Consider the following 27,346-nt stretch of genomic DNA (forward strand, 5'->3'; position numbering starts at 1 on the left):
TGTCTTTATTTAAAATATTTTCTTAGAAGAGCTTCCCAGAGGAAGAGTTTAGAGTACAGGTACATTTTTCATGTGTGGTTGAATTGTTATTTCAGGTACAAAACTCTAGCCAGTATCAGTTATGTTATGGTATTTCTAAAAGCCGCCATTCGATTACTTGGAGGACTCTGGTATATAGTCCTATCTCTGGGCTTTGGGACCACACTTAGCAAAGGTAGTGATGCCACAGATACCTTCCATGGGTTTTGTTGTTGGCAGATTTTTCCTATAAAGGGCCAGATAGTAAGTATTTTAGGCTTTGCAAGCCGTAGGGTATCCATACAGCTAGCTGTTCAGCTCTCAACTCAGCTACTCCATTGTAGTACAGAAACAGCCAGAGACAATGTCAAAGATTAGGTTTGTCTGTGTTTCCACAAATCTTTATAGGCACTGAAATTTGGGTTTTATATGATTTTCATGTCACAAAACAGTTTTCTTTTGATTTTCCAACTATTTAAAACTGCGAAATCCATTGTTGACCTGCAAGCTGTATAAAAATAGGCAACAGGACAGATTTGGCCTGTGGCCGTAGTTTGCCAGCACTTGGGCTCTATTATTGGTGACTTGGTAATAGACTTTTATTATATTGGGACCTTTGGACCTACTGCAGTGATATGGTGGATTTATCAAGAAAACCCTTAATTTCAGCATGCATCTGATAACTACCGTTCCGATTTTGTGTTTCAGCTGGAGTTAACCGAATTTCATATTGGCCTGCTGATCCAGAAATAAGCTTGCTTACTGAGGCCTCTAGTTCTGAAGATGCAAAGTTAGATGCCAAAGCAGTGGAAAGATTGAAGTCAAACAGTCGGGCCCATGTGTGTGTCTTACTTCAGCCTTTGGTGTGTTACATGGTGCAGTTTGTAGAGGAGACCTCTTACAAATGTGACTTTATTCAAAAAATTTCAAAAACATTGCCGGACACTACCATTGACTTTTATTCTGAATGTAAACAAGAAAGAATAAAAGAATATGAAATGATATTTTTGGTTTCCGGAGAAGAAATGCATAAGCAAATACTGATGACTATAGGTTTGGAGAACCTGTGTGAAAATCCGTACTTTAGCAATCTAAGACAAAACATGAAAGACCTTATCCTACTTTTGGCCACAGTAGCTTCCAGTGTGCCCAACTTTAAACACTACGGATTTTATTGTAGCAATACCGAACAGATTAATGAAATTCACAATCAGAGTTTGCCGCAAGAAATTGCAAGGCACTGCATGGTTCAGGCAAGGTTATTGGCATATCGAACTGGTGAGTTATACGCTTAGTTCATAAATCGGGGCTGCTTGGGTCGTATTTGTCTCAGAAGTAAAGTATTCATTTCCTCTATGGTGGTGTTTATTGACTCTTAGATACTAAGGTTTTGTTGGTCATACAAATAAAGAGAAGTTAGTGAGACCCTTGAGTAGACAACTCTTAGAGTAGTTTTAGGATTTCTTGTGGCCTGTATCGGGTGCTACATTTATAAATCAGGATCTGATTAGGCCCTTTCTGCTTCTTGCTTTTATCATTTCACAGTTGAATGAGCCCTCCGCTAGAGATAGGACAAAAAGAGAGGGGAGAGAGAACCAGAATTATTCATTTTTTTCTTAACTCTTCAATATTCTGTAGGTATTCAGTATTTAGTAAAAACTTAAAAAATCTTTAAACTAAAAATATGAATTCAAAATAACAAATAGAATCAAAGTAAAGGAGAATTTTTTCATATTCTTCCAATTTCTGGTATGTCTTCAATCAGCAAGTGGAGAAGTCAAACATTTTTACTTTATTAAGTTGTACCTGAGTAAGTATGTGAAAAAGGAAAATATTACTTGGGAATTTTCTCTATCATGATAAAAGGCGGTATCTGTATTTTCAATTACAGAGCAGTCTTTTTACATCTCAGCAGACATAACATTTTTCAAAGTAGAATCATGATCACTTTTTTTTTTTACATCTTTATTGGAGTATAATTGCTTTACAATGGTGTGTTTCTGCTTTATAACAAAGTGAATCAGTTATACATATACATATGTTCCCATATCTCTTCCCTCTTGTGTCTCCCTCCCTCCCACCCTCCCTATCCCACCCCTCCAGGCGGTCACAAAGCACCGAGCTGATCTCCCTGTGCTATGCGGCTGCTTCCCACTAGCTATCTACCTTATGTTTGGTAGTGTATATATGTCCGTGCCTCTCTCTCGCTTTGTCACAGCTTACCCTTCCCCCTCCCCACATGATCACTTTTTAAAATGCAACTTTGAAATAAGGAAAAGAAAATGCAGGCAGGAGGAACAGTAGAGTAAGATTTGGTGAGTAGGCTATAGTAGGAATTTTTAAACTTATCCCAAGAAAGAAGGAGAAGAGAGAAAATCTTCAGAAAAAGTCCATACAAATGCCACTGGTCTGCAGTATACGCTCAACAAAGACCACAGGTTGAAGTAATTTCAGTAAAATGGAGGTTTTCAAATGGCAGCATGTTAGAATCACCCTAGAAACTTTTATTAAAAGTAAGAATGCTCAAATTCTAACCCAGACCTACTAAACCTGGTCCCTAAGGGTATGTCCTAGGTCTGTGAGTTTTTAAATTTCTGTAAGGGATTCCAACATTCAGCAGGGTTAATAATCACTTGATTCTTATTAAAGAATTTGATTCTACTATAGGCACAAACTACGTGATGTCAAACAACTGTATTCTGTAAAGGTCTGACTTAATGTAAGTATCTTGTATCGTGCTCTATGTTAGTCTCTGCCAACTCCAGCTTTATAAAGAATTTTTCTCCCAACCATTCTGGAAGGACAGAAACATAAATGGAAACAGCTGTTACAGCTATACTTCACTAATTCTCATTTGCTAATTAGAATTCAGCAGATTCCAGAGTGAGCGTAAGATGGGAGGTGTGAGTCTGTTTTTTTACTTAATCTCAGGAGCTCCTCTCCTAATACCTAATAATACCGTGTATGGCTCCACTATTTAAAGAAGCAGTAATGTATAGATATAAATTTGCATATATATTCTTTATTAGATACTCTACTAGTATAGTTATAGTATTGTAAATTTATCTGCTGTTACTATGCAGAGTTTTGTACTTGATGGGTGTTTTACGCGCTTGATGGGTGATTTAGGTTTTTCAAGGTTAATTTTTTGTCTATGTATGACTTTCTTGCCTGGAACCCGAATCCTGAATAGAATGCGACTCTTACGTCATGTGCTCCTTTCCACTGTGAGCGCTGCCAGGGGAGAGACCATGTCCTCATCATTGTTTTTCCCTTAGCACAAAAGAAATATTTTTATATACAAAGATAAATGGTCCACAGTCCCCTACCCAAAGCTCTTGAAGCCAGATGAAAAGGAATTCAGATTTTAGAAAAATAATATGTACATGCTATATGTATGTGTGTCAAGCTGTTTTAAAAAACTTGATATAAGGGATTGCAGATAAGGAATTCTGGACTGATACTCCTCATTGATGATAATAATAAAAAATTTATTGAGCACCTACTACGTGTCAGGCACAGAGCTAGGTGATTTATATATGTACCTCACTTAACATTGAGGACAATCCAGGAAGGTAGATATACCCTTGACTTAGTGTGTTTCTAATAACTCTAAATTTTATGCTGTTCAGCTCACATAACTTTATTTCACTCTAATAGGTGAAGAAATCATTCCGTTAAACCATTTCATTTAAAAATATACATATGATTAAAAAGAATGCCGAAACTTCTAACAAGAGTTCTGAAACTAATTGAAAGTAGGTAATTAATAATTGATTTTTGAGTGATCAGTAAATAGGATCCACAGAGGTGTCATTAAAAATATGTTTCTAAGCTACTTTGAGGGTAGCAAAAAAGTGACAAAATTTGTTTAGACTCTAGGGGAAAAAAACAGATAGGAGGGCATCACATCTTACCTACCTGGTTTAAGTGTGAGTTTTGATTTCTTTTTATGTCCTGTTTCCCATTAGACTAGGCGTTTTCCAAAGCTGACGATTATGCCCTCCTTCTGAACCACAACGCTAATGATGAAAGTAGGTTCGAGTAGCCAAGAAAGTTAACTGTTTCAAATCATAACTCAGCGGTTCTCAATTTTTAGTTGCCTACGAATCAGAGGTGATGCTCATGAGAAGTACAGATTCCTGAGTCTGCCGCCTCCCTTGGAGAGGTTGATTCATGGAATTTCCATGGGAGCCAGGAGTCTGCCTTTGTAACAAGCGTCCAGTCATTCTGATGCAGTTGGTTTGTGAACCACACTTGGACAAACCCTGACATGACCACAGTATTGGGAGCTAAAATAACCATGCCTGTGTTCCAGAACCATAGGATAAAGAGTCCTCTGACTTTCAGTGACCGAAGAGTCTCAGGAATTTGGCTCAGTGATTTTAAGTTGACCTTTCCTTCAAGGGTATACAGAGAAAATCCTGTGAATGACCAGATCTTGGGGAGCAATTTACAGACATGAAAGCTTTTTGAGAAACTTTACATAAAAAGTACTGATGTGAAAAGATTTTTGAGAAATTACCTCATCTGTCATCCAACCTTGGGGGCTGGGTGAAATCTACTCATAGTATATGGATGAAATTTTATTCTGATTTCAAAAGACATGTAGTAAAGAATATTTTCTTGGTGAAACTAACCTTAGCTAAGCAGTAGAGCTTTATTTTTGGCTGCGTTGGGTCTTTGTTGCCGCGCGCAGGCTTTCTCTAGTTGCAGTGAGAGGGGTTGCTCTTCGTTGCGGTGTGCAGGCTTCTCATGGCGGTGGCTTCTCTTGTTGCGGAGCACGGGCTCTAGGTGCGTGGGCTTCAGTAGTTGTGGCATGAGGGCTCAGTAGTTGTGGCGCACGGGTTTAGTTGCTGTGCGCCATGTGGGATCTTCCCAGACCAGGGCTCGAACCCCTATCCCCTGCATTGGCAGGTAGATTCTTAACCACTGTGTCACCAAGGAAGTCCCTGAGCTTAGTTTAAAAAATCACATTTTTTTTCCTCCTGACAAGATTTAGGCTGTCCCTAGACTGAAACAGAAAAAGTGGCTCCTGGACTAAAAAATAATAATATGAAAAATACTTAGTATCAATGGTAGGAAAAGTAGACTCTTGATATGAAGAGTTTCTATTTGAGTTTTTCATTTTCTGTTTCAGATTTATACATGTATTAAGTACAATTTTACTTAAAGGCTTTCATTTATAATATAAATGAAATATAATCTTAGGTTTTTAACTTCTATACTGCTTACCTTAGAAAGGAGCATAAAGCCATAATTATATTCTTTTCCCTTCATGTTGTATTCTGACAATCTTGGATGGAACAAAACTTTTACCCCCAAATTCCTTTCCTGACAGTCTCCACTCTATAAAGTATGTTTCTCCCATACACTGTTCCTCAGCATCCTGCTCCTTGCCTTCATAGTCCAGCACAGCACCTAGGTTCTTAGATGTTTCCTTGTTACCATCTTCCTTCTCCATTGGACCATAAGCTTCGTGAGTATAGGCACTCAGGTATTCAGTAAAGGGGAACCTTTGTTACAAAATTCTTCACATTGGAGGGAGGCAAGCCGGTTGGGTGTGGAGGGCTAAATTTTAGTCATTTAATTTCTTTGCCTGTTTTCTCATCTAGAAAAGGAAATTTTGTCTGCTTTACCTTTAGGATAAAAATGAGATAATGGACAACAAGTGCTTAAAATAAATTATAAAAATGCTTTGTGGTATAATTTTGAAAACCCAAGCTTGCTTGACCTGAAGATGGGGAATTTCATTATAGTATCATAACTTTCTTTAAAAATTAACTTTATCAGGCATCCTAGTTTTTCATGCATAGGTAGAATAATGTTTCTTTGTACTTTTACTAGAAAAGTATTTAAATATGTTATTATTGGAAGGATTAACTTTTAGGAAATTGTGGGGTGAAGCCACAGTTTCGTTTAATCCTCATCAATATGAAAATGCCTGAGGGCAAGTTCACAGATAATTTTCACTTTCTCTGTGTAAATGTACCTACTTAACTATATTGGTCTCTTATTAAGATTTTGATAAATACTATGATTTTTATAATTTGTGTATAATTGTCTTAGAAATTTTTAACTCACCCTTAGTAGTAGTAGAAAGAAAAAGTCAGTTCTTAATATTTAGAATTTCTATTTTGGTTTTGTATTTTTTGTTTAAGGTTAATAGTTTTAAGAAATACAGCCTTTCTTGTTGCAAAGTAAATAGGTTGGTTCTGCAGGGAAATTATAATGTTATATTTGTGACTTCTGCCACTTGATTTAGAAACGCGCATCATGTCACTAACTTGGCATTCTTTCCCCCTCAAGGTAAACTGTGAAGGTCAGGGAAAGGGCATCATTTTATTTAAATCAAAATTCCTTTCATGTACCTTCCAGCAAAAAAAAATATGTGTGTGTGTGTGTGTATATATATATATATATATATATATATATATGAAAGCCCATAAAGATTTATGTTTGTATTATGAATGTGAACTTTTTTCATAGCAAGAACACTTTCATGAAATGTATTTTCCATGATTAGAGTGCAAAAAATGCTAGGAGAAGACAGATTTGATTGTTGTGAATGGTTATTACACTAAATCCATTAGTTCAGAAACTTCTTTCTTAATTGATTTCATCGTCTATTAGAAATAGTCATTTAAAAACTGACTAGTTGGTGGAAATTCAATAAAGTTACACTCAGTTCTGGTTACAGCTTTGAAGTCACCTGAGTGCGGGCACTGCCACTGTGTTATCTCTGCACATAGATCATGTGAGATTGGGTTGGTAGTGACACTGTCTATAGTTAGTTCGTACCTAGCTCCCATATATTCTATGCTTGACAATATTTATTTTCATATTTTTCCGTAATTAGGTTATCAAGGATTGCTGCTACATTTATGAAGTATATTTCAATAAATACATGTTTATTATTTTTGGAAAAAATGTATTTCTGAAACTCACAAATCATTGATTTTTACTGAGTTACATGCCATGTATCTTTCAGAGGATCATAAAACAGGAGTTGGAGCAGTCATCTGGGCAGAAGGAAAATCTGTGAGTATGAAAATAATTCTTTATAAACATTTAAACTTGATTTTGTTTAAACATATTTTGATCTTAAGTACATGACATTTTGTTGACCCCTGGGGATTAATATTACTGGTGTATTTATTAAGTCTTATAAACATTTGCATATTCTCTCAACAGTTTTTTATATAGATTTATTCATTTAGTGAACATTTATTAAACACCTTCTACAGGGTAGGCTCTGTGCCACAGTGAACAATGGGGAGTTAAGGATCACATAGTCCACCCTTCATAGCCTTATATAGTCTAGAGATGGAGACAGAGGTGAAAAAGTGACTGGTATATAACTGTAATTATAACCTGATACCGTGAGAGCACAGAGGAGGCACCTTTACTCCGCTTGGAGAAATGAGTAAAATACTATTAGGGGAGGTCAGGTGCTATTAGTCTTGAAGAATGAGTAGGAGTTCATCAGGCAGAGCAAGTTAGTGGGACTAGAAGGGTAACATGCAGAGGTAGGGCGTGAGAATGTGGGGAAATGCAAGTGATTTGGCACATTGAAGTCCAGGGTCCTGTGTCTAGCAGAGTAGCAAAAAATTGGGCTGCACCATGAAGAACTCTGTATACCACATAGAGAGTTTAGACTTTATCCATCAGATAAAGTGGGATACACTAGCACAGTGCTAACCAACAGAAATAAAAGGCAAGCCACATACGTGATTTAAATTTTTTTAGGAGCCACATTAAAAAAATAAAAAGAGGGCTTCCCTGGTGGCACAGTGGTTGAGAGTCCACCTGCCGATGCAGGGGACACGGGTTCGTGCCCCGGTCCGGGAAGATCCCACATGCCGCGGAGCGGCTGGGCCCGTGAGCCGTGGCCGCTGAGCCTGCGCGTCTGGAGCCTGTGCTCCGCAGCGAGAGAGGCCACAACAGTGAGGGGCCCGTGTACCGCAAAAAATAAATAAATAAATAAATAAAATAAAAAGAAACAGGTGAATTAATTTTAAGAATATATTTTACTTGGGACTTCCCTGGCGGTCCAGTGGTGAAGACACCGCGTTTCCACTGCAGGGGGCACGGGTTCGATCCCTGGTTGGGGAACTAAGGTCCCACGTGTCGTGCAGCGCGGCCAAAAAATATATATATATGTATTTTACTTAATCGTCTGTCCAGAAATATTATCATTTCAACATGTAACCAATATAAAAATATTGGTTAATGTTTTTAATAAAATGTTTTGCATTTGGGGGGAGTATTGATTCTTCACAATCCTGTATGTATTTTATACTTACAGCACCTCTCAGTTTGCACTGACCACATGGTGCTACTGGCTACTATACTGGACAGAGCAATCCAAGAATATTTCAAGTGGGAAAATGATTTGATTAGATTTGCATGTAAAAAATGAAGTGGGGCTAGACAGGAACTAGGGAGGTTAATAAAAAGAGATGATGAGGACTTGGAATTCTGTGGATGGGTTGGCAGGGCATGGAACCAAGAGATACTTCGTAACTATGAGGATGACTAAAAGATGAGTAGGGCAGCCTAAGTGTCTTTCAACAGACTTTATAGCAAGTAATTTTACTATTTGGCTGGATATGTCATGAGCCCCTCAAGTTCAACCTAGCCAATACATTCAGTATCTTCCCGGCTAACCTATTCCTTCACTAGTGGTCACCATCCCATTCCCCATTCCACTCAAACAATCAATCACCAAATGCTGTGAATTCCACCTTCAGACTATCTCTTGACTCTTATTTCTTCGCAAATTGTTAGCACCTATTAGAATAGGTTCCTCTGCCAGAAGCTCCCATAGTATTCTGTACAACTCCATGGTGACGCTCATGACAGTTAAATTTACATGTCCAGTTTCTTATCGTCTCCAGATCAGAAGGTTCATGAGGGCTGGGATTCTCTGTCACATTTACCAGTGTATTCCCAGAACCTAGCACAGGGCCTGGCCTATGGTTGGAACTCTCCCTTGGATTTATATAAATGCTCAGCAGCCTTTTGGCTTAACACCTGGTTCTCAACTACTTTTTGGAGAATTTAGGTTTCCAGTTATATTATCTAGAGTGTAGGCAGCATGGTAAAGTGGAAGGACATGGGTTTGGAGCCAAGCAACCCCTCCTTGAATTCTGGCTATGTTGCTTACCAGCTTTGTGACTTTGGACAAGTTATTTAATCTCTTTTGGCCTCAGTTTCCTTATCTATACAATGGGAATAGTAATAGTACTACTGTCTAGGATGTTGTGAGGATTAATTAAATGAAGTAACACATATAAAAGTGAGCATGATGTTTAACCTTTAGTGAATGCTCAAGGATAATTTATTATTAATGAGATATTATTTGTAAGCTTCTGTCGGCTCATCATAACAATGATTTTTTATCAAGCTGCTATAGTACTGAGTCTGTTGAAACTATCACATGAGTAACTATGTATAATATATTGAAATTTAGTGAGGTTTATGGCATATTCCAAACTATTATAAACAGTTCTGATTTATAAAATATTTTACTTTTATAGTTGATAAAACATTCATATTGACACCTAATATGCCACTGACCAGGAGAAATAAAAAAACCGCTTAAGTAGGAAGTTCTATTACATACACACACACACACATACACACACGCACATATACACAAAAACACAGTAGAGGCTCAGTAAACATGAAAATTAAAGGAAAGTGCATTATTTATTTTCCAACTATATACACTAACACATTTTTAGCCCAAAACAGAAATTGTCTGTTCAAAATATTTTTAGGATTTCTGACTTGCTAACCAGTAGCACAGCACAGAGCATATAAGAAATTAACAATAATTTATTGTGTACCTGCTGTGTATGGAACACTGTAATAGGTCTACTTTAAGGGGTAGAGAGGAGGTATAAAACATGGTTTCTGTTCTCTAGGATCTTATAACCTATTCAGGGAGAGGTGTCTGAATCAAATGAAACAGTTTGTGAATTAAGCTACTATTTAATTAACTGCTAAAACAAAGGACTGCCTTGAGATTATATACTAGAGATGATCAGGCTGCTTGAAATTTAACTTCGACAAGACCACACTGTGGCAGGAAAATCTAATATTGTATTTTTCTGGTGGCTCAGTTTATCATGGAAAAGTGAATTCATTATAAGAAGTATGATACTAGGCTTTAAAGATACAATGTAAGATGCCTTTTCAGAATGTTGAAAACAGCTTTGTTGGTTTGCTTACTTTTCATAGAGAAATTGTGATGGAACAGGAGCAATGTACTTCATAGGATGTGGTTATAATGCTTTTCCTGTTGGATCTGAGTATGCTGACTTCCCGCACATGGATGACAAACAGAAAGACAGAGAAATAAGGAAATTCAGATACATTGTACACGCAGAACAGAATGCCTTGACATTTAGGTATGAAATTTGTTCGCATGTATTTTCTATAAAATGTAGCAAGGGTTAGTTAAAATTAGTTTTATTTTAGCTGTAATTTATTGCCTTTTTTAAAAATTCCAAGAAATATTCTTTTCAGAAGTATAACTTTGGTCCTACTTGGTCTTTGCTACCTGACCTGAAGCCATTGTCAGGGATCCTGCAGGCCTTCAAATTTATTGAGCAAGTCTTTTTTCCTTTCTTCTTTCCCTGTCCGGTATAAAACTGCTTGAAGTTTGTCCTTAGGGTCTTGCATATTTCTGCATTATATAATCAGTTTTGTTTTCTAAATGTAGAGCCCATATATTTATATTTATGAATATATAGATTTTATTATGAATCAAATTGCTTTAACATAGTTTTTGTTAGAGATTATAACTGGCATTATTACCTCCTTCTAATGTTAATTTAGATCATTTCCACAAACATTTCTCAGCATTTACCATTAAGTGGGTGATCTTAGGGGATTTAAATCTGCATAAGTCATGGTTTCTGTCCTTGAGGAGCTTATAACACAGTATGGGATATAAGACTGTATTCAACCTAACATGGTCAGTTGTGTGGGAAAGGCCAACACAAAGTGGGTGGAAATTCAGGGGCTGCTACGGATGGAGGGGGAGTGAGAGGGAAAAGCTTTATGGAGAAACTGGCATTTGAGCTGTGCTTTAAAGGTTTGGTAGGATTATGGCCATTGGAGATGCTTACTTGAAGGGAAACCATTCTTGCTTCAGGCATAGCAGTGGGCTAGAAGTAGGAAAATGCTTGTGTGTTTAGGAACACAGATGTTCCACTTAGGCTGCACCATGGAGCACATGGGATCGGTTGAGACTGACAAGGGAGGACTTTGAGTTTAGACTTCATTTGGTAGGTAGTGGAGAAATTGAATGACATTGACAGAGCCACACTAATGATTACTTAGGTTGCAAGCATATTGTTTGAACAGACTAGATGCGTACAATTCTGCTGCCCTAGTACAGGGGAACAGAATGAGAATCTGAACTAAGGACATGGATGCAGAAGGCTGGTGGTGGGGAATGTAAGACTGAGAGCAGTGTAAACCATAGAACCCAGAAGTACAACTCCTGTATCCTCAGATGAAGCATTCCTTAGTCCTAAACTACCCCTGGCATGTAAAATTTCACCAAACTCCTCTGTTTTTTTTCCTTGTGCTCTTCATTACAGATTACTTGCTTTGTTTTGTCAAATCCAAATGCTTGTTAAATAAAATTATCCTGTGTTAGGGAAGGGAGTAAGGGAACTGTAACTCAAAACAGAACTCTAATATTAATTTATCAATTTAGTAAGCATTATTAAATATCTGTTAGTTACCAGATAAGAGGTAGACCTTTTGGCTACCATGATGACTTAATGTCTAATCACACGTGGTACATTCTTAGGGAGGGTGTTAGTTCTAGCCCCTAATTCTGGCATTATAAAGAGTTTCTTACTTAGAAAGCATTGTTTTCTCTCTCTCTCTCTCTCTCTCTCTCTTTTCATTTCCTTTGTAATGTAATACTGAAAATCTTGCCATTGACTAATTCAGCAAGAATAAGGCTTGATCATTATTGTGTATAATGTTGTAAATCTGTTCCTAAAGCAGCTCAATTTTAATGTTTAAAGATTTTTCTAAAACATAACTTACCCTTTTAGAAACTATCTTCCTGATATTTTATATATATTTTTTGTAGGTGTCAAGAGATAAAACCAGAAGAAAGAAGTATGATTTTTGTGACAAAGTGCCCATGTGATGAATGTGTACCTTTAATTAAAGGTGCGGGCATAAAACAAATCTATGCAGGGGATGTAGATGTTGGAAAAAAGAAGGCAGACATCTCTTACATGAGATTTGGGGAACTTGAAGGTGTTAGCAAATTTACAGTAAGTAGATACACATTTTTTCAAATATACTTTTTATTATATTGTTAGGTACTCTGCTGCATATTTTAAATTAGTGATTCTTACCCTTTTAAAGAGTTATCATTGAGTTTATTTTTATGTGCAAGCACTTGCTTAACTACAAATGTTCAGCTTAGGATCTGCCTTATGAATATAGATCTCTGTCAAGAGTTGTGCCTTGACCTTGCAGACCTTGAATTAGTTAGTCCTTTGGTGCCATCTGGTGGCTAACAAAAGAAAATCCTTGACCCACCTCTTCCCTCACCCTTCTTTCTGGATTGAAGTGGTAGACAGAGGTGAAAGTAGTTTAAGATTACCCAAAAGAAGGGGACACGGACACACACACACACACACACACACACACACACACACACACACACACACACGTGTGCATTTCTCATGAGAAAAACCAGGAAAAAATAAGAATTTAATATTTGACATTTCCAAAAAAGTGCTGGGGTGGTTTGTGGAAAACTCAGAACTTTAATTCTTTGTGCTTTTTTACTACTTTGGTTTCTAAAAAACTTTTTGTTTTTAGAAATAATCTCAAGCATATAGAAAAGTTACAAAGAATGTTTATAAAAAACTTTTCCTTGGGCTTCCCCGGTGGCGCAGTGGTTGGGAGTCCACCTGCTGATGCAGGAAACACGGGTTGGTGCCCCGGTCTGGGAAGATCCCACATGCCACGGAGCGGCTGGGCCCGTGAGCCATGGCCGCTGAGCCTGCGCTCCGCAACGGGAGAGGCCACAACAGTGAGAGGCCCGTGTACCGGAAAAAAAAACAAAAAAACCTTTTTCTTTTTAGAAATAATCTCAAGCATACAGAAGTTACAAAAATACTACAAATAATTTTTTTTCCAGAACATTTGAGAGTTAAGTTGTTGCTATGATGCCAGATCACTCTCAGATACTTTCTTGTATATTTCCTCAAACAGTATATTATCCTACATAACCACCACAAAACTCAGGAAATTATCATTGATATGTTGCTACCATTTAATCCACAGAGTCCAGTCACGGTTTACCAGTTGTCCCAATAAAGTTCTATACAGCAAAAGGATCCTGTCCAGAATCATATGTTGCTTTGATAATTCTGGCTTTTTTTTTTTTTAATATTTATTTATTTGGTTGCACCGGGTCTTAGTTGCAGCTCGCTGGCTCCTTAGTTGCAGCACATGGGCTCCTTAGTTACAGCAGGTGGGCTCCTTAGTTGCGGCTTGCCAGCTCCTTAGTTGTGGCATGTGAACTCAGTTGTGGCATGCATGTGGAATCTAGTTCCCTGACCAGGGATCGAACCTGGGCCCCTGGCATTAGGAGCACGGAGTCTTATCCACTGCGCCACCGGGGAAGTCCCATAATTCTGGCATTTAATATAATATTTATATACTGTAGTTTGCAGTGGGTACAAAAGGCATATGATAGAACTGTTTATAAATTTCAACTTTACTTTTCTGTTTGAATCCAGGGTGCCTGGAACATATAAGGCACCTAAAAATTACTTACTAAACCATATATATATTTAAAAATTTATTTAAAAATTAATATAGCAACACACTATTTAGTGTTCTAGTTTGTGTGTGAAGAATCATATATTTTTATCCTTTTTATTTATTTTTATTTTTTTTATTATTATTATTACTTTTTTTAACATCTTTATTGGGGTACAATTTCTTTACAATGGTGTGTTAGTTTCTGCTCTATAACAAAGTGAATCAGTTATATATATACATACGTTCCCATATGTCCTCCCTCTTGCGTCTCCCTCCCTCCCACTCTCCCTATCCCACCCCTCCAGGCTGTCACAAAGCACCGAGCTAATATCCCTGTGCCATGCGGCTGCTTCCCACTAGCTATCTACCTTACTACGTTTGTTAGTGTGTGTATGTCCATGACTCTCTCTCGCCCTGTCAAAGCTCACCCTTCCCCCTCCCCTTATCCTCAAGTCCGTTCTCCAGTAGGTCTGCGTCTTTATTCATGTCTTACCCCTAGGTTCTTCATGACATCCTTTTTTTTTCTTAAATTCCATATATATGTGTTAGCATACGGTATTTGTCTTTTTCTTTCTGACTTACTTCACTCTGTATGACAGACTCTAGGTCTATCAGTCTCATTACAAATAACTCAATTTCGTTTCTTTTTAAGGCTGAGTAATATTCCATTGTATATATGTGCCACATCTTCTTTATCCATTCATCCGATGATGGGCACTTAGGTCGTTTCCATCTCCGGGCTATTGTAAATAGAGCTGCAATGAACATTTTGGTACATGACTCTTTTTGAATTTTGGTTTTCTCAGGGTATATGCCCAGTAGTGGGATTGCTGGGTCATATGGTAATTCTAGTTGTAGTTTTTTAAGGAACCTCCATACTGTTCTCCATAGTGGCTGAACCAATTCACATTCCCACCAGCAGTGCAAGAGTGTTCCCTTTTCTCCACACCCTCTCCAGCATTTATTGTTTCTAGATTTTTTGATGATGGCCATTCTGACTGGTGTGAGATGATATCTCATTGTAGTTTTGATTTGCATTTCTCTAATGATTAATGATGTTGAGCACTCTTTCATGTGTTTGTTGGCATTCTGTATATCTTCTTTGGAGAAATGTCTATTTAGGTCTTCTGCCCATTTTTGGATTGGGTTGTTTGTTTTTTTGTTATTGAGCTGCATGAGCTGCTTGTAAATTTTGGAGATTAATCCTTTGTCAGTTGCTTCATTTGCAAATATTTTCTCCCATTCTGAGGGTTGTCTTTTGGCCTTGTTTATGGTTTCCTTTGCTGTGCAAAAGCTTTGAAGTTTCATTAGGTCCCATTTGTTTATTTTTGTTTTTATTTCCATTACTCTAGGAGGTGGGTCAGAAAGGATCTTGCTGTGATTTATGTCATAGAGTGTTCTGCCTATGTTTTCCTCTAAGAGTTTGATAGTTTCTGGCCTTACATTTAGGTCTTTAATCCATTTTGAGCTTATTTTTGTGTATGGTGTTAGGGAGTGATCTAATCTCATACTTTTACATGTACCTGTCCAGTTTTCCCAGCACCATTTATTGAAGAGGCTGTCCTTTCTCCACTGTACATTCCTGCCACCTTTATCAAAGATAAGGTGTCCATATGTGCGTGGGTTTATCTCTGGGCTTTCTATCCTGTTCCATTGATCTATCTTTCTGTTTTTGTGCCAGTACCATACTGTCTTGATTACTGTAGCTTTGTAGTATAGTCTGAAGTCAGGGAGCCTGATTCCTCCAGCTCCTTTTTTCGTTCTCAAGATTGCTTTGGCTATTCGGGGTCTTTTGTGTTTCCATACAAATTGCGAAATTTTTTGTTCCAGTTCTGTGAAAAATGCCATTGGTAGTTTGATAGGGATTGCATTGAATCTGTAGATTGCTTTGGGTAGTAGAGTCATTTTCACAATGTTGATTCTTCCCATCCAAGAACATGGTATATCTCTCCATCTATTTGTATCATCTTTAATTTCTTTCATCAGTGTCTTATAGTTTTCTGCATACAGGTCTTTTGTCTCCTTAGGTAGGTTTATTCCTAGATATTTTATTCTTTTTGTTGCAATGGTAAATGGGAGTGTTTTCTTGATTTCACTTTCAGATTTTTCATCATTAGTATATTTTTGTTTTTTATTTCCAGTTGTCTTATTTAAAAGACATGATTTTAAAAAGAAAAGGGGGGCACTGAAAGAAGGGAGAGGTGGGACAGATGCCTCTTGTAAAACTAAACAAGTTTGTATCCATCTAATCAAAAGGGAAATCACCAGTTCTGTATTTTTGTTTTCTGTTCCTTCATTCCTCCTGAAGATTGGGAGGAAATAATTCTCTTTATAAAGTGTAAGTGACCTAGCTCTTCAGGACTGTCAGTGCTGGGTTAAGTGAATTCTGAAATATCTTGCTTACTGGTGGATTTTAGTAGCTTTTCCACCGTAAAGAGAATGAAGAGATCAGAAGAATGTAAGACAGGGCAAGAGAAGCAGGAAGAGACAGGAAGACAAAGGGAGTGAAGGCTCCTCGGGCAGAGATGGGATTCAGAAATACCTGTTGGGCCAAGACCCACCCAGGAGTGCCCTCATTCAGGTACACCTGGTCTCTCTGTACTCCTTCCAGTGAAGATTAGCTCTCCACCCTCTCATCCTTTCCCTCATCTGGCCTGGCTTGCAATATTATGTCAATGATTTAAACTACTTGGTTATAGCTAAATGCCTAGTTTTGTAAATACCAGTAACTAACACGAACTAGTATTTGTTCCACATTGGAATTTTTATAATGATTATATTGCTTTTAGACTGTCAAAAGTAGCATGAGTACCAGTAAATTTCATTTTTTTAAACATTAAACCAATTGAAATTAATTTTGTTTGAAAATTTTTTTCTTTTCTCTTTGAGGTGTTACCATATGCCTTGAGGTAAGAGGTTCTGTTCTGTGGGGTTGTTGCAGACTAGGCTAGGGCTGGGCAACAGTATTTCCAAGAATATATTTTACCTGTGTAAACCCAAGTCCATTTACTGAGAAACTATTTTTTTTTCTGTTTAATACATGTAAATTTTTCTTTATTAGGTTATATTACTTTTTTTTTAATTGTGAAAGTAATGTATGCTCATTATAGAGGAAATAGAAAAAAGAACAGATATATAAATGAAAATAAAAAAAGAACAGATATTATCCCACAGTTCATAGATACCACTGTTAACATGTTGCTATATTTTCTGTGTCATTGAAAATTCTTCAGAAATAATTTTTAATGATTACACAGTATTGCAACCTATGGACATAACTTATTTAACCATTCCCTTTTTGTTGGACACCTAGATTGCTTCTAAGTTTTCACAGTTAGACATAGTCTTTTTATGATGATCCTTAAATGTAAATTCAAGGTTATTAGTTTTTACTTTGCCCAAAGTAATAGATTTTAATGGTTTGACATGTTTTGAACATGACTTTTTTTTTTTTTTTAATTTCACATATATCTTCCCATTGCTTGGAAATCCTCCTTTTTCCTGGTGCTAATCCTAACCGTCCCATTTCTATAGGTGACCAACCAGTTCTAGATGTCTTCCCCTTCCAAGGACTTTTTTATACATGGTAAAATGTCTGTCTTATATCTCATTCTCCCTCAAGGCCCATGATATTAATGACTTCATCTGATGAACTAACTGATGCTTCTGGAAGAGGCCCCCAGGAACTATCCACTTAATTGTGTCTTTCTGGAGAGAGTGCCCTAGTGGGGCTTTTTTGGTTAAGTCATTAGTGTTTCTGATGATGGGGATTTCTAGGCAAATAAGAAAGGAAGGGTGTGCTTTGAGATATTGATTACACGCAGTTTTTCTTATCTGCTGCTCCAGTCTTCACTGTAATATCTGAGAATCTTCATGCTTCTGTATTTCTTTCTGAATGATTGAGATGGAAAACTATAATCAGAGGAGATGTGATATGATATGATATGATACAATGAATGGTATGCTATGATAAAAATAATAGTATATATTATATTACTATATTAAAAGGCAAGATAGTCTTTGTCTTATTTTCATTCTTTCTATCTAGGTCTTCTCTAGCTATTATAAGATTCTGTAGGACCTGGAGCTAGAATATGAAGTGGTGGAAATTCTATAGTATTGGGCATGGGCAGACCCAGGTTCTGGTGCTACTGCTGTCTTTAGTCAGTATGTAACCTTGGGCAAGTCACTATGCTTCTCTGGTCTTCCACTTCCTTACCTGTAAAACGAGGGTAAAGGAGGATTTTTACACTTCCTTCTCTAAGAATATTGATTCTCATTTCAGAAGTCATATCATTCAGGGTCATTCAGAGTCCTCATTAGGGCTTGGTTGGTATGACACACTAACTCTTTTTTCTTACATTATTTTAAGCTGTTTTGATATTTGAAAGCACAGTGCTGAAATGCTACTTTTTTTTTTTTTTTTTTTTTTTTTGCGGTACGTGGGCCTCTCACTGTTGTGGCCTCTCTCGTTGCGGAGCACAGGCTCCGGACGCACAGGCTCAGCAGCCATGGCTCGTGGGCCTAGCCGCTCTGCGGCATGTGAGATCTTCCCAGACCGGGGCACAAACCTGTGTCCCCTGCATCGGCAGGCAGACTTTCAACCACTGCGCCACCAGGGAAGCCCTGAAATGCTATTTATTAAACATATAAATAAAATGTTTGTGTCCTTTTACAGTGGCAAATGAATCCATCAAGAACTTGTGTTCTTGAGCAAAATGAGCCTGAAAGCAGAGAAAGTAAGTATTTACAAGTCCTTTACTGAGGTTAACTTTGCTGCTAAGAAGAAAAGAAACATAGTGAATTATAATGATCAGGTGTTGGAAACTGATGTGGTTGGAGATGGAGTATATTCTTTTTGCAGGTTACATTTTCGCCATTCAATTTGTTCACAGACGTTTGTGTATCTACTCTTTGCTAGGTGTCATGGAAACTGCTGATTAATGACTAGTCCTATGGGCTCTGCAGTTTAATACAAATAATCATGAACAAATTGAATTTATAAATTAAATTTACATGAGAAAGTAGATGACAGTGCTCTTCTATACCAAAACAAAAGCCTCTTGGGCAGTTAGAAAGGAAAAATACATATAATTAATACAGATGGATTAGGGCCAAATTATGAGGATATGTACTTTCTTATTAGAGTAAAGCCACATTAGCTCAGATTGGTCAGAGAGTGGAAATATTCTGGTTATTTGAATAATCTAATTAAGAGTCATCACAGTTACCATAAATGAATTAGTAATCTTCAGAGCTTTATTATTTGCATATTAACCAGATATTTTTAATGTAATACAATCTTTGGGATATCTTGCAGTTCCTCAGGCACATAATTTGGAACATTAATTATTATTAACTGTACAATATTATGTTAAAATATGAGCCATGTTATCTGTTTGAATTCAATTCAAGGTAAGTAGAAGCTTAGTATAAAAAGTAAAATTTTCTTGATAATAACAATGATTTGACTACTCTGAAAAATCAGGAAATATAAGCCTTTATGGGCAGAAGCAAGAAGAACAATCCTGTGGAACAAAAACCACATTCACAGAAAGACAGACAAGATGAAAAGGCAGAGGGCTATGTACCAGATGAAGGAACAAGATACAACCTGAGAAAAACAACTAAATGAAGTGGAGATAGGCAATCTCCCAGAAAAAGAATTTAGAATAATGACAGTGAAAATGATCCAGGACCTGGGAAAAAGAATGGAGGCAAAGATCGAGAAGATGCAAGAAATGTTTAACACAGATCTAGAAGAATTAAAGAACAAAAAACAGAGATGAACAATACAATAACTAAAATGAAAAATACACTGGAAGGAATCAATAGCAGAATAACTGAGGCAGAAGAACAGATAAGTGACTTGGAAGACAGAGTGCTGGAATTCACTGCCGTGGAACAGAATAAAGAAAAAAGAATGAAAAGAAATGAAGACAGCCTAAGAGACCTCTGGGACAACATTAAATGCAACAACATTCGCATTATAGGGGTCCCAGAAGGAGAAGAGAGAGAGAAAGGACCCGAGAAAATATTTGAAGAGATTATAGTCGAAAACTTCCCTAACATGGGAAAGGAAATAGCCACCCAAGTCCAGGAAGCACAGAGAGTCCCATACAGGATAAACCCAAGGAGAAACACGCCGAGACACATAGTAATCAAACTGGCAAAAATTAAACACAAAGAAAAATTACTGAAAGCAGCAAGGGAAAAATGACAAATAACATACAAGGGAACTCCCATAAGGTTAACAGCTGATTTCTCAGCAGAAACTCTACAAGCCAGAAGGGAGTGGCATGATATACTTAAAGTGATGAAAGGGGAGAACCTACAACCAAGATTACTCTACCCGGCAAGGATCTCATTCAGATTTGATGGAGAAATCAAAAGCTTTACAGACAAGCAAAAGCTAAGAGAATTCAGCACCACCAAACCAACTCTACAGCAAATGCTAAAGGAACTTCTCTAAGTGGGAAACACAAAAGAAGAAAAGGACCTACAAAAACAAACCCAGAACAATTAAGAAAATGGTAATAGGAACATACATATTGATAATTACCTTAAATGTGAATGGATTAAATGCTCTAACTAAAAGACACAGGCTTGCTGAATGGATACAAAAACAAGACCCATATATATGTTGTCTACAAGAGACCCACTTCAGACCTAGGGACACATACAGACCGAAAGTGAGGGGATGGAAAAAGATATTACATGCAAATGGAAATCAAAAGAAAGCTGGAGTAGCAATACTCATATCAGATAAAATAGACTTTAAAATAAAGAATGCTACAAGAGACAAGGAAGGACACTACATAATGATCAAGGGATCAATCCAAGAAGAAGATATAACAATTATAAATATATATGCACCCAACATAGGAGCACCTCAATACATAAGGCCACTGCTAACAGCTATGAAAGAGGAAATCAACAGTAACACAACAATAGTGGGGGACTTTTAACACCTCACTTAACACCAATCGACAGATCATCCAAACAGAAAATTAATAAGGAAACACAAGCTGTAAATGACAGAATAGACCAGATAGATTTAATTGATATTTATAGGACATTCCATCCAAAAACAGCAGATTACACTTTCTTCTCAAGTGCACATGGAACATTCTCCAGGATAGATCACATCTTGGGTCACAAATTAAGCCTCAGTAAATTTAAGAAAATTGAAATCATATCAAGCATCTTTTCTGACCACAAGGCTATGAGATTAGAAATCAATTACAGGGAAAAAAATGTAAAAAACACAAACACATGGAGGCTAAACAGTACATTACTAAATAACCAAGAGATCACTGAAGAAATCAAAGAGGAAATCAAAAAATACCTAGAGAAAAATGCTAATGAAAACACGACGATTCAAAACCTATGGGATGCAGCAAAAGAAGTTCTAAGAGGGAAGTTTATAGCTATACAAGCCTACCTCAAGAAACAAGAAAAATCTCAAAGAAACAACCTAACCTTACACCTAAGGGAACTAGAGAAAGAAGAACAAACAAAACCAAAGTTAGCAAAAGGAAAGAAATCATAAAAATCAGAGCAGAAATAAATGAAATAGAAACAAAGAAAGCAATAACAAAGATCAATAAAACTAAAAGCTGGTTCTTTGAGAAGATAAACAGAATTGATAAACCATTAGCCAGACTCATCAAGAAAAAGAAGGAGAGGACTCAAATCAATAAAATTAGAAATGAAAAAGGAGAAGTTACAACAGACACTGCAGAAATACAAAGCATCCTAAGAGACTACTAGAAGCAACTCTATGCCAATAAAATGGACAACCTGGAAGAAATGGACAAATTCTTAGAAAAGTATAACCTTCCAAGACTGAACCAGGAAGAAATAGAAAATATGAACAGACCAATCACAAGTAATGAAATTGAAACTGTGATTAAAAATCTTCCAACAAACAAAAGTTCAGGACCAGATGGCTTCACAATTGAATTCTATCAAACATTTAGAGAAGAGCTAACACCCATCCTTCTCAAACTCTTCCAAAAAAATTACAGAGGATGGAACACTCCCAAACTCATTCTATGAGGCCACCATCACCCTGATACCAAAACCAGCCAAAGATACTACAAAAAAAGAAAATTACAGACCAATATCACTGATGAATATAGATGCAAAAATCCTCAAAAAACTACTAGCAAACAGAATCCAACAACACATTAAAAGGATCATACACCGGGCTTCCCTGGTGGCATAGCGGTTGAGAGTCCACCTGCCGATAAAGGGGACACGGGTTCGTGCCCCGGTCTGGGAAGATCCCACATGCTGCGGAGTGGCTGGGCCCGTGAGCCATGGCTGCTGAGCCTGAGCGTCTGGAGCCTGTGCTCCGCAATGGGAGAGGCCACAACAGTGAGAGGCCTGCGTACCGCAAAAAAAAAAAAAAAAAAAAAAAGGATCATACACCATGATCAAGTGGGATTTATCCCAGGGATGCAGGGATTCTTCAATATATGCAAATCAATCAGTGTGCTACACCATATAAATAAATTGTAGAATAAAAACTATATATTCATCTCAATAGATGCAGAAAAAGCTTTTGACAGAATTCAACAGCTGTTTATGATAAAAACTCTCCAGAAAGTGGGCGTAGAGGGAACCTACCTCAACATAATAAAGGCCATATACTACAAACCCACAGCAAACATTATTCTCAATGATGAAAAACTGAAAGCATTTCCTCTAAGATCAGGAAGAAGACAGGATGTCCAGTCTCACCACTGTTATTCAACATAGTTTTGGAAGTCCTAGCCGCGGCAATCAGAGAAGAAAAAGAAAAGGAATACAAATTGGAAAAGAAGAAGTAAAACTGTCACTGTTTGCAGATGACATGATACTATACATAGAAAATCCTAAAGATGCCACCAGAAAACTACTAGAGCTAATCAATGAATTTGGTAAAGTTACAGGATACAAAATTAATGCACAGAAATCTCTTGCATTCCTATACACTAATGATGAAAAATCTGAAAGAGAAATTAAGGAAACACTCCCATTTACCACTGCAACAAAAAGAATAAAATACCTAGGAATAAACCTACCTAGGGAGACAAAAGACCTGTATGCAGAAAACTATAAGACACTGTTGAAAGAAATTAAAGATGATACCAACAGATAGAGAGATATACCATGTTCTTGGATTGGAAGAATCAATATTGTGAAAATGACTATACTACCCAAAGCAATCTACAGATTCATTGCAATCCCTGTCAAATTACCAATGTCACTTTGTACAGAACTAGAAAAAAAAAATCTTAAAATTTGTATGGAGACACAAAAGACCCCGAATCGCCAAAGCAGTCTTGAGGGAAAAAAATGGAGCTGGAGGAATCAGACTCCCTGACTTCAGACTATACTACAAAGCTACAATAACCAAGACAATATTGGTACTGGCACAAAAACAGAAATATAGATCAATGGGACAGGATAGAAAGCCCAGAGATAAACCCACACACCTATGGTCAACTAATCTATGACTAAGGAGGCAAGGAGATACAATGGAGAAAAGACAGTCTCTTCAATAAGTGGTGCTGGGAAAACTGGACAGCTACCTGTAAAAGAATGAAATTAGAACACTCCCTAACACCATACACAAAAATAAACTCAAAATGGATTCGAGACCTAAATGTAAGAATGGACACTCTAAAACCCTTAGTGGAAAACAGGAAGAACAATCTTTGACATAAATCATAGCAAGATATTTTTTGATCCACCTCCTAGGGTAATGGAAATAAAAACAAAAATAAACAAATGGGACCTAATGAAACTTCAAAGCTTTTGCACAGCAAAGGAAACCATAAACAAGACGAAAAGACAACCCTCAGAATGGGAGAAAATGTTTGCCAACGAATCTTAGGACCAAGGATTAATCTCCAAAATATATAAACAGCTCATGCAGCTCAATATTAAAAAAACAAACAACCCAATCCTAATATGGGCAGAAGACCTAAATGGACAGCTCTCCAAAGAAGGCATACAGATGGCCAAGAAGCACATGAAAAGATGCTCAACATCACTAATTATTAGAGAAATGCAAATCAAAACTACAATGAGGTATCACCTCACACTGGTTAGAATGGCCATCATCAAAAAATCTACAAACAACAAATGCTGGAGAGGGTGTGGAGAAAAGGGAACCCTCTTGCACTGTTGGTGGGAATGTAAACTGATATAGCCACTATGGAGAACAGTATGGAGGTTCCTTAAAAAACTAAAAATAGAATTACCATATGACCCAGCAATCCCACTACTGGGCATATACCCAGAGAAAACCATAATTCAAAAAGACACATGCACCCCAATGTTCATTGCAGCACTATTTACAATAGCCAGGTCATAGAAGCAACTAAATGCACATCGACAGATGAATGGATAAAGAAGATGTGGTACATATGTACAATGGAATATTACTCAGCCATAAAAAGGAACTAAATTGGGTTATTTGTAGAGAGGTGGATGCATCTAGAGACTGTCATCCAGAGTGAAGTATGTCAGAAAGAGAGAAACAAGTAGGTGCATTTTGTTTCCACCAGCCTAGTAAGAATAACTGTCCCCCCAAAACAGTTTTATGAATTGTTGGCTATACACTGTTGAATGAATCCAGTTTTTAAAAGGTCAGATATTGTGTTACCTGAGTGAGTTATCTAGAATCTGTTCTTCAACAGTTGAGAATTATTTTAAGATAAGATCAGTATTCCTTTTTAACTTAAGCATTATTTTGATCTTACAACCTCTGTGACTTTAACAAATAGTCATTTATTTGAAGTGACGTTTTTCTGACGTTACGTTATTCTTGAACACTAGATGGTGTGTTGGGACCCATACCCCGGGATGAAGAACAGCACCAAAACAAGAAGCTGCGTCTTGCAAACCACTAAGAAGTCTTGTGTAAACTAGGGTGAAGGCCTCAAGAATTTTTATTGCACTTTTAAAATCCAGCCTTCTTAACTCAGAAAATAAGAATGGATTTTGGATATAATTGAAAAAAATTTTTAAAGAAAGCTAATTTATTACTAGCATATGAATGATATTAATGAGAATATTTTTATTTTAGATTTGTGTGTTTTCTAGAGTATAGTGGTGTGTTTTTTTATTACACTGAATGAGGTATCAATAATTTAATGAGACCCAGTTCAATCGGCCATACAGATTGATTTCTCCTTGTCTTAGCTTTACATTAACCAGTTTGAAAGGGGCTGGTTTATTGGATCACACATCTCAGCAAAGAATTACATACCTTTTCAGAAATATTAATTTTTAAAAATAAATTTATTATTTTTGGCTGCATTCGGTCTTCGTTGCTGCACGCGGGATCTCTCTAGTTGCGGCGAGCGGGGGCTACTTTTCGTTGCGGTGCGCGGGCTTCTCATTGCGGTGGCTTCTCTTGTTGCAGAGCAGGGGCTCTAGGCACGCGGGCTTCGGTACTTGTGGCTCGCAGGCTCTAGAGCGAAGGCTCAGTAGTTGTGGCACACGGGCTTAGTTGCTCCGCGGCATGTGGGATCTTCCCCAACCAGGGCTTGAACCCATGTTCCCTGCATTTGCAGGCGGATTCTTAACCACTGCGCTACTAGGGAAGCCCAGAAATATTAATTCTTTTGGATTATGAAGGTGATAATTAGTAAACTACTCCAGGAAAATAAACGGCAACCTGGCCATTTTTAAGTCAGTGTGTGGCTCACCAAAAGTTCCCGTTTATACTCAAAGCTTTCTAATAATCAGAATTTACTTAATTAGGATTGAGTCATAAAAATGAAGTTGGTGGACCTGGTCTCCATTATAAAAGTACATTCCTAACAAGGTTATTAATTTTTCTTCAGTCTTTCGATATGTAGAAATCACGATCATTTGTTGGACTAGGGTGTTTTTATATCACTGATTTTGGGTAGCAAAGGAAGAGAATATAATTCTGAGACAGTATTACTATTTGATATCACTGACTCTCTAAACCACTAACAACAAACTTCAAATTTGGTTATGATGTTAACAGAGAAGAAATATTTTAGTCTGGAATACTGAAACTAGCCTTTTTCAAGTTCCATTCATAAACGCTGCCCATTATTCCCTCCATATAATTAGCACAGAATGTCTCATGGCTTTGAATGGAAAGCCTTATAAAAACACTTGCAAACCTTAAGAATACTGAAAGTCTTGAAAGTAAATGTTATGGTCAGTTCAGTTATTTTCCAAATTGCTCTTCGTGAGTCCTCTCATTTTTATTTGCTGAGAAACTTTCAGAAAATTAGCCCGAGTCAGAGAGGGATTTGCATGGCCTATGGCCTGCAGGCCTGGGGTGTGACATGCTGAGGAATGACTGCCCTGGTTATATGTGGGGAATCAGGTTCGCCTCTGCTGTTGCCCCCTTTCCAGGGCATCACATATCATCACAAGGCCTCCTATCAGTTTCTCAGAATTTTACACAGGACAATCCACATGTTGACCGATGTCCCTGCTTGGACAGCAGCTTAGGTCCTCCGGGGGTTTAGTCATCATACCTGGCAGTTGAGAACTGCTGTAAACATTTCACCACAGATGTAGGACATGGAATAGAGAGGGATGGGAGAAAAGATGCCTTTAGAGGTAACTAAGGCTAATTTGAAAACCAGTGGTTAAGCTATTCTTTAACATTTATCGATATTAAATATTGAGATTTGTTTACATTATGCTTAAGTTCATCTTATATGATGTGTTGTTTTCAACTGATGTCAGCTACATCAACTATTTTGTAAATCAATGAGCAAATGTTTTGCCAGTTTTGTGGATTTATGTGTTGGACATAGTGGGGAATATCAGAAGGGAGAAACATACAAATGGGAAGAGCTATGATTAGGAAATGGAAAACTGGTTATTTCTGTAGCACTATTAAAATGGTCATGATAATGCCATATTTTCTTCTGTACAACTGGCCGGATTTCAACATTTATTGAGAGTTTACCATGTAGTACCAGAAGGAAAGCTCTTTGAGTGTAGGGATGTGTGTGTGTGTGTGTGTGTGTGTGTCTGTGTGTGCGCGCGCGCGCGCGCACGTGTTATTTAAACTGCTGAATCCAGTACCTACAACAGTGTCTGGCACATAACAGGCATTCAATAAATATTTGTTGATTGACTGAATGACTGCTAGACTCTGGCTAGACCCTGTAGATGATATGTGTAAGAAATGCGTCCTGACCTCAAGAAGCTCACAGTCTAGCGGAAGTTGCAGGCATGAAATCAAGCAATAGAGTGATTCTCAGAAGGGGGTCCCTGGACCAGCAGCATTAGCCTCGCCTGGGGACTCGTTAGAAGTGCAAGTTCTCAGGCCCACCCAAATCTACTGAGTCAGAAACTCTGGGGGCGGGGCCCAGCATTCCTGTGGATGTAACTGTAGGAACAGTGGTGGCACAAAAGAGGACAAGCATACACTCTGGTGAGTCATGGAGAAAGGGTCTTGTAGAAGTGGAGGTCCTGAAGGGGCTACAGGGTGTTGCCAGGCAAACAGTGG

The 27,346-nt window shown here is 37.5% G+C and overlaps 1 protein-coding gene across 3 annotated transcripts in view; it reads left to right on the plus strand.

Annotated features, from left to right (window-relative positions):
• The window catches only part of CDADC1 (cytidine and dCMP deaminase domain containing 1), a 40,721-nt gene extending 15,566 nt beyond the window's left edge, over positions 1 to 25,155 (plus strand). For 2 of the 3 annotated variants that reach the window (XM_022574818.2, XM_022574820.3), the window contains 6 exons: positions 727 to 1,296; positions 7,010 to 7,059; positions 10,267 to 10,436; positions 12,143 to 12,332; positions 18,518 to 18,578; positions 24,673 to 25,155. In XM_022574818.2, the coding sequence (XP_022430526.1) occupies positions 727 to 1,296; positions 7,010 to 7,059; positions 10,267 to 10,436; positions 12,143 to 12,332; positions 18,518 to 18,578; positions 24,673 to 24,746 (1,115 nt within the window). In that variant the 3' untranslated portion in view covers positions 24,747 to 25,155. The remainder of the gene's footprint in view (positions 1 to 726; positions 1,297 to 7,009; positions 7,060 to 10,266; positions 10,437 to 12,142; positions 12,333 to 18,517; positions 18,579 to 24,672) is intronic. The other variant, XM_022574819.2, reaches the window with a different exon arrangement.
• Positions 25,156 to 27,346: the final 2,191 nt, after the last annotated feature.

The sequence above is a fragment of the Delphinapterus leucas genome, chromosome 18 (assembly GCF_059928025.1).
Source record: "Delphinapterus leucas isolate spDelLeu-1000000601 "Yukka" chromosome 18, BTC_Dleu_Yukka2, whole genome shotgun sequence".
NCBI classification, from domain to species: Eukaryota; Metazoa; Chordata; class Mammalia; order Artiodactyla; family Monodontidae; genus Delphinapterus; species Delphinapterus leucas.